Consider the following 13,544-nt stretch of genomic DNA (forward strand, 5'->3'; position numbering starts at 1 on the left):
ATATTGTCCATTATCCAACTCAGAGCACGGAAGCAGAGGCAGTTGGTAACTGCCACCTCTGAATGTAGACACATAGGACTCAGAGACAAAACAGACAACCCCTATGGGCACTGGAGTGATAAGAGAGTATCAAAATGATTCGCTTTTGGAATTGTTCACAAGTTTTACACGAACGTAACTCTGGGCTGGATCATTAAGGGCTCAGACACAGCAGTAGTGGTTGCTGGCCCAGAGTACTTAGCACCTCTGAACGTAATTTGCGAACCAAGTGTGCACCGATTTTACATGTAGAATGGCTTGACATTTTTTGGCAGTTAGACATCTACAGAGGTTGGTCCTTAACAAAACGCTAGATCCACATTGGGTGCAATGTGTGCATGCCTTAACTAAAGCATACATGATCCTGTAAGGAGGGCAAATTGAGGCAGATTTGGACAATGTGCCCTTGGCCTCTAGCAGGGTGAAGGGGTTAATGGCTTGGTCCCATTGTTGGGAGACAGCTGCTGTATGAGATTAAGCACAAATTAACATGAGCACTTCATATATCACATAGTGAGCCAACGTAGCCCTTCTGTGAGACTGAGGAGGGGTGACTGTGGAGCGAGCATGTCCAAACTCCTACGCAACAGATTTGATGTATATCATCTCGGAATGATGTAAAGCCAATTCAATTGCACAAAATTAATTCATTTGTTTGACAAAATCATAAAAAGTATATGATGAATGCTGCCAAATCTTCTTGCTCCACAATTCAGCTGTAACTGTTGCCAAATGGATTAGTCGTCTTTGGTCTTTGTGTGTGCATGCACATACACTACCATTCAAAAGTCTGGGGTCACTTAGAAATGTCCTTGTTTTCGAAAGAAAAGCAATTTTTTTGTCATTTAAAATAACATCAAATTGATCAGAAATACAGTGTAGACATTGTTAATGTTGTAAATGGCTATTGTAGTTGGAAACGGCAGATTTTTTATGAAATATCTACATAGGCGTACAGAGGCCCATTATCAGTAACCATCAGTCCTGTGTTCCAATGGCACGTTGTGTTTGCTAATCCAAGTTTATCATTTTAAAAGGATAATTGATCATTAGAAAAACCTTTTGCAATTATGTTAGCACAGCTTAAAACTGTTGTGCTGATTAAAGAAGCAATACAACTGGCCTTCTTGAGACTAGTTGAGTATCTGGAGCATCAGCAATTGTGGGTTCGATTACAGGCTCTAAATGGCCAGAAACAAATAACTTTCTTCTGAAACTCGTCAGTCTATTCTTGTTCTGAGAAATGAAGGCTATTCCATGCGAGAAATTGCCAAGAAACTAAAGATCTCGTACAACGCTGTGCACTACTCCCTTCAAAGAACAGCGCAAACTGTCTCTAACCAGAATAGAAAGAGGAGTGGGAGGCCCCGTTGCACAACTGAGCAAGCGGACAAATACATTAGTGTCTAGTTTGAGAAACAGACGCCTCACAGGTCCTCAACTGTCAGCTTCATTAAATAGTACCCGCAAAACACCAGTCTCAACGTCAACAGTGAAGAGGCGACTCCGGGATGCTGACCTTCTAGGCAGAGTTGCAAAGAAAAAGCCTCCTATAGAGCAAACCAAGCACTATTTGTCATGAGAAACTGCATAAAGAACAACAGCAACACAGCCCAACCTCCCATCTTCTTCAACGTCCAGACATTCAGGAAAGGAGAGGGCCTCCGGAGCGCAATGTCAGACCCAGGCATTTTAATCCAGAGGATTTCTGGAGCAGCCACATAACGTAGGGTTTCACAGCCCAAGAAAAGACAACAGTGGACAACTCTCCTCTGTATCAAACCAAAATAACTCCATTCTCTACCATTCCACAGATGTTTCCTTATTATGAGAGGAAGAGCTAAAGAGGATCAGTGCAGTTCAAATCAACATATTAGCATATTAAAAGGAAACCCGCTGTCAGCACTATGGTAAAGAGACATTAGCATGCAGAGACGTGACCAAGCATGAGGCTGGTATTCAAGCATACTGATACTCATTCAATATGGATGTGATTTGGTACTGAGTGAAGCAGGCGTGATGATAATCATCGATGTCGCATAATTCAAACAGAAGACTGGTTAATGTGAAAAACATCAGCAACAACAGTACTATAGAGATTTCTTTAAGCAGAGATTCTTAAAAATAGTGACCAACGCCTTATAATAACATTGAAAAACCTCCATTTGAAAGTAAATAACTGAGGTGACCTCAACAATTTCTCTCTGTATGCTGTGAAAATAATAAAACATATTTTTTAAATCTATAGAATATGATTTTGCCCAGTCCTTCTTGGCATGGCTGATAAACTGGCCACTTACTGAAAACAATCCGCCTAGTTTAATTGGAACAGCTGAAAGAATAAGATTGATGCCACCTAGATGGCCAAGCTCGTCATTGTCCAGAAGAAACCATCTGGCTAGTTAGCTGGAAGGCCTAGTTGGTGCTAAAAAACATGAGTTTCATCACTTCACACACAGTGTGTTAACTAGGAACTAACTAGGAACCCTTCCCCCATGCCTAGTCCCAAAGCCTGAAGGCCCAACACTGACATTCTAGGAGCCCATGAAACCAGGTCACTGTGTAATATCTCTATCATTTGATGCTAAATGAGTGCAATGTAGCTTGCAAGTAAGCGATCTGTTAAATAAACATATCTGTTGCTCACAGCACTAGAACACCACAACTTGTTCACATTATGGATTTTTTAAATTAGTGGAGACTTTAAATTAAAGTTTGAAATGTTGTAGTAGTACTAGTAGTAGTAAAGGGGATTTATTGTAGACATAACAGAAAGAGTACCCCAGCTCAGAAATGTGTGGCAATGCAGTGGATAGCTGAGCTATGAATTAAAATAAATCTAATCTAAGGAGTAAAGAAGTATTACAGACAAAAATTGATACTAAATTCTTCATCAGACCGTATATTAATCTGAAAGTAACCAACTCATGCCTTAACATGGCAGTGCTGGCAGGCATTGTCAGACTCCCCTGAAGACTACAGGACCAGAACAAACAAGGGACACAAAGACAGAGGGGTACAGACCCAGACAGAGCCCGCTAAATTCCCCACCCCATTGTTTGTAGTGATAGTGGGGGACAATACAGGACGACCTTGCGATAGTGCTAACGCCAACAGCCCTAACTCCTACCCCAGCCATGCATCAGCCCTAATCCCAAACACTGGGATGATGTCATCCCCCCCTCATCCGGACCATAAGAGCAACAAAGCGGGGAGGGATAGAGGTGGAGAGAGAGAAAAAGAGAGAGAGAAAAAAAGAGAAAAAAAGAAAGAGAGTCCCACAAAGGAGATGTTCTGATAGAGAAAGCAGCCAACAGCAGGAAATCAGATACCCTCGACACATTTGTGTCACAATTCAAAGGGCTTAGACAACACAACCTGCCCACCATGTGCTTTACTCTTGTAAGGGTTTCACAGAACAGTTACAAAACTCTGAGCTGTTGACATCCATCAAACCCTAGCTCCTGTTTTCTCACCGTCAACAAACAACAATGAAGTGGTATCGGTTGAGGAGACAACCAAAGGCAAATAGTGCCTTGAAGGTTTAGTGAGGAAAGTTTACGTAACTTTTTCTAAACTTAAAGCAATCCATTGTTATTGCCACCGGCATAAAGTTATCAATGCATACAAGTTATTTCTTAGTAAAAAAATAGTAACCTCACATAAGCAGAATGGATGGTGTGTATCAAAATAGTTTGTCCCATAAAAAAATGTCAAGCGGTGAGAGAGAACAGTCAAGCAGTAGGACAGGTCACTGTGGCTGGCCTCACAGACCCCCGTGTCCAAAACAAAACTCATTGGGGTCTATCCTTCACTGGGGAGCGGGTGGGGGTGACAGTTGACTCAAAAGTAGCGCTGTTGCACTTTAGAACTTATGCGCTGCCCCTCCCCCAATCTTCCCTCCACAAAGGGACCCTCCCCCTTGTCCCCACCCACCAGGAATTTCTCAGGCATTGCTGGGTTCACCATGACAACTGGGTGCTTAACAAAGCATTTCTCTTAGGCATTCTTCCTTTCACAGAGGAGAGAGGGAACAACAGTCAAAGGAGAAATGGGAAGAAAAGAACGAGGGTGGAGGAGCTTGACGGGATGGGGAGGGGGGCAGTGGAGAGGTTGCTGCGGGGGTGAGACTCATGGATAGAAGAGGAGGGATGGATGACTGACGAATAAAATAGGGAAAGAATCCAGGGGATAGGTGATGTTAGAGGAAAGAGCAGATAGACGAGGTGAACAAAGTGCTACATACATTCCAAGCAGGGCTGTGACTAATGTTTTCTTGGGGGACAACAGAGGTATGGAGAGAGATAAAGGCTCATTACAGACAAGTCAGCACAAACATACACACACCAACAGACTACATCATGGAAATTGTATGGCATATTGAGTGATAGTATATGTAGGCCGAGGGTATTTCTGGGTATTAACACGTTCTCAACTTCTTTCTCTCCATTATCCATGTCGCCATGGGGGAAACCCATTGGCTTCAAACACTAAGCGAAAGGTTGAGAGGAAAACTGATCTCAGAGCTACTCTTGTGCAGCCATCCATACCTCAGCTAAATATTACAACCAGCCAGACCCTGTCCCCTGGCAGAGACCAGCCACAGAGGAAGTCCATCCACAGACAACAGCCCAGTCTTAATACACTGTAATGTAATTACACAGACTGGGACGGCGCTGATTTAGATGTGATGGATGAGAGTGGCTTCCTTCCTCCATTAAAATTCCACTCTTGTCCTGTTATGTTGTGTGGTGGATGGTGACAGTGGGAAAATGGACGCCTTACAAAACACCATTTAACCACACAGAATATGGACTGCCTAGGCCTGGCTGTGTGGGAGTTGGGAGAACTATCTCACATTCAAATCAGAGATTTGAACATTTAAAACAAGCTGCCCATTGTAGATTCAGTTAGTCTTCTTAAGCCAGGCTTAATTAAAAGAGAACCAATGTAACGTTACGCTATGTTTATAAGGTCTCGGAAACAATATTTGCATATGTGTAATTGTCTTGAAATAAGATTTGTGAGCGATAATCACAAAGCAATGCACTATGGAAATTGATTCCGGTGTCAACATGAATCTCAGTCCCAATTCCAAATTCAGATCCAATTTCTTTAACTTTTCTTTAATCCTAGTGGAACTGATTAACATGCTGTCTGAAGGAATAGGGAGTTGACCAAGGGAGGTAATGAGAACAGTCAGATGTCAGGGGTCAACTGTGATGGTTCAGAGGGGTTGGTGAGAGGAGACAGGAGAGGAGTTTCCCTATGGAGAATCCCTACTATACTGACTACTGATGATCTAACCAGTGACAGTACCTCATGGCCAGAGACCACCTAGGTAGACGACATAGCATGCCTGCTACTACTAGCATGTCATCTGTGAGCTACTGCATGACCTGCCGTGGGCTGAGGCAAATCAAGCTGCAATGTTCAATCAGAGGGGAGGCCTTGACCATTTAACCTCAGCACTGATGACTGTAACAGTGGGCATGTGCAGTATTTTGACTACTAAGGCTTCTGGTTTCAGGAATTTCATTGAAGGAACAAACATGACAAGGTAAATACCATGGTGTTTATTCTAGAACAATATTCAGGTAAGTAGACTGAGGGAAAATATTCCATCAAAGGATGAGAGGTAGGAGGATAAATCCCCAGCATCAAAAGCACACACACATTAATGCGAGCTCACGCAAGATGCATGTATGTCAACGCTGGAGCCACAGAGCCCAGGTTCTGCCACATAAATTACTAATCCCACTGCCTGGTACTGGCCTCCCAGCACGGTCAGAAACGTCTTCATAACCGATGGCTGGGCTGATCTGGTGTCAGTTCTGTTCCTTAGCTCGGGAGGGAGAAGAGGATCCAACAATCCCCACAAATCTGTAATCAGCTGTACTTACAACCATAATCTGGGCAGCAGAAATTCATCCAGAAATGTCTACTCCCATGGCCAGTGATATGGAACGTCTAATCCAGCACATTAGCCGGGGTATCCCTCATACCCATGTTTATTGGCAGGGCCTACAACCAGCGCACCATGGCAGGAAAGCTGGCTCCCTAATTGGCTAAGCAAAGGATTCATCAAAGGTATAATTGCCAGGGCTGCTATGAGAGCAGCTACAGAGTGCAATATGGACCCACCATGCCAATCATAGGCTATTCAACCCTGCACCACTCCAATGAAAGTCATAGTGAAACAGTACACATAGGTATAACTCTTATTGATCCTTTTTTAGACCTTTTGATGCTCCTCTTAGCATGAATATCTAGATACAGTAATACTATTTACCTGAATTGGTGCACCCTAACAGTGTAATTGATGTGGTTGAAGTGATATGATCTGTTGTATTTCATCACAGACTAGCTGAGGCTAATGGAATCATCCATCATATGGCATCACCTCATAAATCAGAGAGCATTGGGAAGATAATGGGAGGATGTGAAGTCATCAAGGGAAGATCTCTCAGCATTGGGGCAAACAACATCTATTCTACAGGCAGGCACCTCCCTCTCCCTCCTTCTTTCCCCCTCTCCTTCTCTCTCTCACCCGCAGGGGTACTGACGCAGGTGCGGGACGCGGAGAGAAGCCATCCGTCTAATTGGTCCTTGGTAGAGTCGCAGCTGTTGCCCCCAACCAGGGCATAGTATGAGCTCCTCGCGCCTGCCTCAATTGACCACTCACCACTGTCTCCAAGAAAGACAGAGAGCTATCTCATCTGTCACCAGGGACTCCTCCTCCTTTAAAGAGGCTTCAGGGAGGAGAAGAAGTAAAAACACACCAAAAAACAAAGCAGTGCTCCAATTCATTGTAATGATTAATACCCACGCTGACCATCTAGTATCTGGCAGTCAGAATCAACTCAGCCAGCCCAGCACTGTCTATTGGTCAAGCAAAGAGCTCAAAACAGTTATGCTATAATGCTGATAATATCTGACCCTCCCATATACCACACTACCTCTGCATCAATCAGAGTAAAGATAAAATTAGGACAGTTTTAATCCATCTGGTTAAATGTATTTTACCTAGTTAAATATGGACGCTTTGATGTCAAATCCCTGACTGAAATGCAGTGTCACATTTAGAAGGTGCTGTTTGCGCATCTCTTTTAAGGAGATCCAAGGTAATAAAGGAAATAGCGCTGCAGTCTGACTCACACCGTGTCACAAATCTGTTTCCAGACTCTTCTGCAGCAATTCAAGATCAGTCACATTATTGGAGCAAATAAAATGCTCTGTAATTTGTGCTGACAGTTGAAATTACGAGTGCCTAGTGCAGACGCAATTAAAGACAAACAAGAGGTTAGAGAAGACAACACAGCTCACTGGTTTTCATGAGCTGGCTACTATAACTCTCCAAATGTAAAAACTATTTGTTGGTGCTACATAAGACACAGGCTACCTTTATCTTTGCAGTGTGTCTAAAATGAATCTAAGTTAATTACATGCCCGGGTCTAAAGTGTCTATTCACAGATGGCATAGTCCATCATGGCTTAAAACATGACATGTACCATACCTTATAGCCATAAGGCCCATGTTTGATTCATGCTACACTTATTTAAAAAGGTAATACAAATGCTGGGATAACAACTTAACTGGAACACAAGGTGTGCATTGCTCATTTTGATATTACAAAGAATAATTTGAGTAAGTAGGGAAATATCCTGCCAATCTGGCATGTAATACAAAATAAATATGGGCAAATGAATCCTTGTTTTACCCTCAGTTTGAAATTAGCTGTCATCATCATGTGAATACACAGATTTAAAAAACATCCATCATTGAAATAAATCTTGTGTGCTAGCTGAAAATGGGGGTTTTATGTTGGGCAATTATGGAAAATGATCCAGACCCACTGAAGTCTATTTCCCACAGGAGCAGGCCAAACGGCTGCAGACATGCACAGATAAACTGTTATTTAAATTCAGGACAACACATTGATCTAAATCAGGCCTGGGTACAGCCGCCTGCTCTTTAACAAGATGGCAAATACTATAACAGAAAAACAGGAAGCTAAAAAGCACAATCTAATCTAGAGATGACTTCTCCCTCCAAATGAAACGTAAGGCTTGAGGAGGCACACTAAGACCATGCCCTGAATGTTAATTATAATTTATGATTAATATTGAAATAATGAAGATGTAATATTGAAACACTGAAGCAGAGGCCATACATAAAACAGTGTGTATGGCATTCACAGTATTCAACTCCATCTGTGTCATAACAATTACATCTTTGATATTGTAATGTTGAACATTTTCAAGTGAGAAACAAAAATAAGAAAAATCAAAGTAACTTAATGAGGAAGAACAAAAGCCTTCACTGTGGCTAACATTAACATATCAGAAAAGGGACTATGTATTAAAAAACAATTGAGGAGAGGTTGGTCTTACCGGAGACAGATATCCTCATGGAGGCCTCCAGGGGTCGGTTGTTGTCGAGGGCCTGGCTGAGGCGGATCTCCCCAGTGCTCTGGTTCAGGATGACCAGGTTCAGCTCATTACCAGCCTCAAAGCTGTACTGGAGCTGGTCCGAGGCGTCTGGGTCACGGGCAGGGATCCGCCCAATCACCCCTGTGGGGAAGCTACTGGACTTGTCAGTGACATAGTTATTGAATATGATCTGGAAATTTTTCAGCACTGGTACGTTGTCGTTCTTGTCAACCAGCATGATGTGCACGGTGGCACGGCTGACCAGTGGGGCGGAGGTGGCCTGAACCACGATGACATACTCCGACCGTGTCTCATAGTCGAGATCTGTCAGAGCAGTTAGTTCTCCTGAGAAGATGTCCAGCTGGAACACCTCTGGGATGTTTCCCTCCACTATCTGGTACATGATCTGGGCATTGCTCCCCTCGTCTGGGTCTGAGGCAGATATGTGTGCCACTACCCGGCCTATGGGGCTGTTCTCCTCCACAAAGATGTCAAACTCATCCTTCTCAAACACGGGAGGGTTGTCGTTCACGTCTAAGATGGTCACCTGGATGTCCACGGACGTCTTGAGAGCAGGAACACCTTTATCCACAGCAAAGGCCTGCAGGTTGTAGATGGGCATGTTCTCACGGTCCAGGCGACGCAGCGTTCGCACAATACCAGAGGTGGACTCAATTATGAAGTCTCCATCACCGTCTTCTCCCCCCTGGAAAGTATAGAAGACACGTCCATTGAGGCCAGAGTCTCGGTCAGTGGCAGAGACCTGGACCACGCTGGTAAACACTGGCACGTCCTCCATCACAGAGCCTAGGTAGTGGTCTCTGAGGAACCGAGGAGAGTTGTCATTCACATCATTCACCAGGATCTCCAGGTAGGTGGTGTCAGACTTCTGTGGGATGCCGTTATCCCGGGCCGTGATGGCTAACGTGTAGGACACCTGGTCTTCATAGTCCAGCTCCATCTGGGTGGTTACAGCGCCTGTGTCTGAGTCGATGTCGAACTGGGGGATGCTGTCATCCATAAAGTAGGTTATACGTGCGTTCTCCCCGGTGTCCTCATCTGTAGCACTGATTACCACAACGGTGGTGCCCACAGGTCTGTCCTCATTGATGTTGACGGTGTAATGGGAGCTCTGAAACACAGGCCGGTGGGTATTGGCATCGGTGACGTTGACGAACACCTTGGCGGTATCGAAGCGTGTGCCGTCAGACGCGGTGACACTCAGGACATATTGGCGCTCCAGTTTGTAGTCGAGGGGCAGGGCCAGGGTGATGAGGCCCCCTCCACTCTGACTGGTGATGGAGAACCTGTTTCTGGTGTTCCCACTGGAGATCTGATACGTCACCACACTGTTGATATCCTGGTCCACCGCAGAAACCGTCACCACGCTTGTGCCCACGACAGCGTCCTCATTGAGGCGCATGTAGTATGATCTCTGGGTGAACTCTGGGTTGTTGTCGTTGACGTCAAGGATGGTCATGCTAACGCTAGCTGAGGAGGACATCACCGGGTGGCCATGATCTCGGGCCTCCACCCCAAAGCTGTAGAAGTCCACGCTCTCCCTGTCCAGCTCAGCGGCTACCACTATCCAACCAGTGCTGTTGTTGATGGAGAAGGGGTAGTTGGGCGTGGTTTCAATGAGGCAGTACTCCAGCCTGGAGTTGTCAACGGAGTCTGCATCGACGGCCTGGATGTGAATGATGGAGTAACCCACCGGCACGTTCTCTAGAACAGTGGCCTGGAAGGGGGTGCTGACGAAAATGGGGGCGTTATCATTGATATCCACCACCTGCACTGTTACCAGGCCGCTGATGTTGGAAAGCGGCGGGCGTCCCCCGTCCTGAGCACGGATGCGAATGGTGTATTCCTTGTTAGCCTCGTAGTCCAACTGACTGACCAGGTCCATCTTGCCTGTCTGGGCGTCAATGTAAAACTGGCCCCTGGTGTTGCCACTCATGATGCTGAAGTGAACCATGGCGTTACTTCCTCTGTCCTGGTCTGTGGCAGTCACCTGCAGAATCTCAGTGTTGGGTGCCATATCCTCCGGAACCTGCACCACATATCGCTTTTCACTAAACTGGGGCGCATTATCATTGTCATCCTCCACAATAATGTAAACTGTTGCTGTAGCGCTGCGGGGGCCGGGGTCGCGACCCTGGTCGTTGGCTTCTACCAACAGCATGTAGGCCTCCACCATCTCTCTATCCACCGGGCCCTTTGTGCGGATCACCCCTGACCTGGGGTCAATCTCAAACACATCATTGGAGCCGTTGCTGTTGAGGACATGGTAGAGGATGTTACCATTTACCGGGGCGTCCCCGTCCGTGGCCCTGACGGTCAGCACCTCATAGCCTATCTCTAGGTTCTCCCTGACACTCTCCTTATAGTCCTGTTGCTCAAAGACGGGGTCATGGTCATTAGTGTCACTCACTGTGATGGTGAGGGTAGCCATGGCCGTACGGCGGGGCGTGCCGTGGTCAACAGCATTCACACGGAACACATGGGTGTCCTTCTGCTCTCTATCCAGCACCTCCACAGTGGAGACAGCTCCATTGACTGGGTCCACAAAAAATAGATTGTTAGAGCGACTATCAAACAGGGCCTCTATGAAGTACTCCAGCCTGCCTGCCTCCCCCTCATCAGCGTCTACTGCCTTCAAAACAACTACAGGAGTTCCAGCTGGCTTATTCTCTGCCACAGACACCTGGTACATAGGAGGCTGAAACTGGGGACTACTGTTGACAGCCCTCTTCCTCCTGCTCACTATGCCCGACTCAGACTGGACAGCCTGCTGTAGTAACTTTCCCAAGTGGCCCTGTTTGAAAGAACCTTGACCCACCCGCCAGTGGACTGAAATGCTGTTCACTTTAGCTTCCCTCTCATCTCCTTTGTATTGGTTACAATGTAAGTCTAGCTCAAGGAGTGTGTCATGCTTCAAACACAGGGTCTTGGACACAAACAACTGCCCCTCCAAAAAGTAGAAGTCCGAACTATTAGTCACCTTGCAGTGCATACTGCTGAGGGTCGCGGATGCGGGTAGTAGATCCCCTACCCGGAGGAGCGCAGTACCAGCCTCGTAGCATTCTAACTGATGACTATGTGCCTTAAACAAACTGATGATCTCCAAGTCCCATTGAGATTTCCTTTTGTGTTTACTTGAACAGTTCCTGCCGTGAACATGCACATCATACTGGCTCGTGAGGAGGTGCCTGGACCCTGGGCCACTGTTCATGCAGTCCACAACAGTGTACACGGTGAAAGGGTTGGAGCGAAGCGAGGCACAATTTAAATTACCCGAAAGGAACACAATGCGCGCAGACGCATCAGTTTCAATGAAGGTCTTTGAGAATTTAGGAGCGATTACCTGATCCAAAGTGCATGCCCCGCTCTGTTCCACACTTGCTATCACCGTTCCCAGCTCTGCATCCTCACTGATGTGTACACTGTAGCAATCCGACAGTGAAATTATTTCAAACCAGACGAAAATAATAAACAACAAATCCCACTTAATGAGGGGCATTGCTCCTCGATAATGTTAAACCAGATTTTAACGTAATTACTGCCGCCTTCCCTTAAACTTTCCGTCTAGTCGTTCCCTTTTGTTGCAGTGTATCCATGATTTCACTACTCCACAGTAGCTAATCCAATTGAATCGGGAGAGAAATCGCGGTCACCTAGCCAAAGCTTCTCACCATCCAAACACGCCGAACCGACAACTCCACTCTGTCCGCGTGAATGAATAAAATGGCTTCTACTACCCCTGAGCCTTCTCATTATCATAAACCTATTTCAGTGAGCACGAGAAAGGGGGGAGAGAGCGAGAGTAGCAAGGGCCGTTCTCCCAGGGGCCACACTGAGTTGTAAAGAAAAAGATGACCGGCCTCTGTTTGGTCCCCCTTGTGGAAGACACATTTAGCCGTTTACAGTGTTTTTGCAAAGGAGCAGTACATGGATTAATAAGAGTTCCTATAATGCAAAAACTTTTTCATAAGCCTAAACAAATGCGGTCACAATTGAAATACCAACATAAGGTTAAACTTGTGAGGATCTTTCAGTTCTCATCCCCCCTACCCAACCCCAGGCACAGAAAATGTACTGTTTCCCTACGCCTATACATACCTGTCTAGTACAAAAGTTATCTTACCTTATAGGGTAGTCAAATTACACTACACATCAGGCCTATATGAAAAGCAATATTTCCTGTTATTCTCTAGTCCTTTTTGGGTATCGAAATGCTTTTCTTGTATATGAGGTTAAATGGAGTAAATGACAGGACAGTGAGCAGGGGTATATCTTGTAATGTTTCATGTAAACATACTTTTTGACACTGCTGCCCAGCAGATGCTGCAGACCTCCAGTTCTGGGAAACATGATGGTATCTCATGTGGGAGAGTGGTCATGCCAAAGGCGTCATAATCATCATCCTAATTAAAAACACAGGCATTATGCCATATGTCTGTTATGTGCCTCTTACAAAATCATTAGGAAGTATTGAGCAGCTGTGCGAGTAAATAGGCTACTGTGTAGAATAATGTGTAGAATAGTGTATTTTGCTGAGGGTGATCTAGGTAACTGCCAAAATAATGGAAACACTTGAGTAAATGAGGGATACAAAGTATATTGAAAGCAGGTGCTTCCACACAGGTGGGGTTCCTGAGTTAATTATGCAATTAACATCCCATCATGCTTAGGGTCATGTATAAAATTGCTGGGAAGGCCATTATTTTTGACAACCATGGCTATTGCCCCCATAGGATGACAATAACCCCCCATAATCTCTTGCACATCTAGCATTCCAGTGTTAATACTATTGTAATTATTTTGCACTATAGCATATTTATTGCCTTACCTCCATAACTTGCTACATTTGCACACACTGTATATATATTTTCTGTTGTATTTTTGACTTTATGTTTTTTACCCCATATGTAACTCTGTGTTGTTTTTACCGCACTGCTTTGCTTTATCTTGGCCAGGTCGCAGTTGTAAATGAGAACCTGTTCTCAACTGGCTTACCTGGTTAAATAAAGGTGAAATAAAAAAAATCCACAGGGAACGAGCGGTCACTGAAT

The 13,544-nt window shown here is 45.1% G+C and overlaps 1 protein-coding gene across 5 annotated transcripts in view; it reads right to left on the minus strand.

Moving 5' to 3' along the window:
- LOC121577655 (cadherin EGF LAG seven-pass G-type receptor 2-like) overlaps positions 1 to 12,289 on the minus strand; it is an 88,541-nt gene extending 76,252 nt beyond the window's left edge. For all 5 annotated transcript variants that reach the window (XM_045223853.1, XM_045223851.1, XM_045223850.1 and 2 more), the window contains exon 1: positions 8,434 to 12,289. In XM_045223853.1, the coding sequence (XP_045079788.1) occupies positions 8,434 to 11,992 (3,559 nt within the window). In that variant the 5' untranslated portion in view covers positions 11,993 to 12,289. The remainder of the gene's footprint in view (positions 1 to 8,433) is intronic.
- Positions 12,290 to 13,544: the final 1,255 nt, after the last annotated feature.

Source organism: Coregonus clupeaformis, chromosome 12 (genome assembly GCF_020615455.1).
Source record: "Coregonus clupeaformis isolate EN_2021a chromosome 12, ASM2061545v1, whole genome shotgun sequence".
NCBI classification, from domain to species: Eukaryota; Metazoa; Chordata; class Actinopteri; order Salmoniformes; family Salmonidae; genus Coregonus; species Coregonus clupeaformis.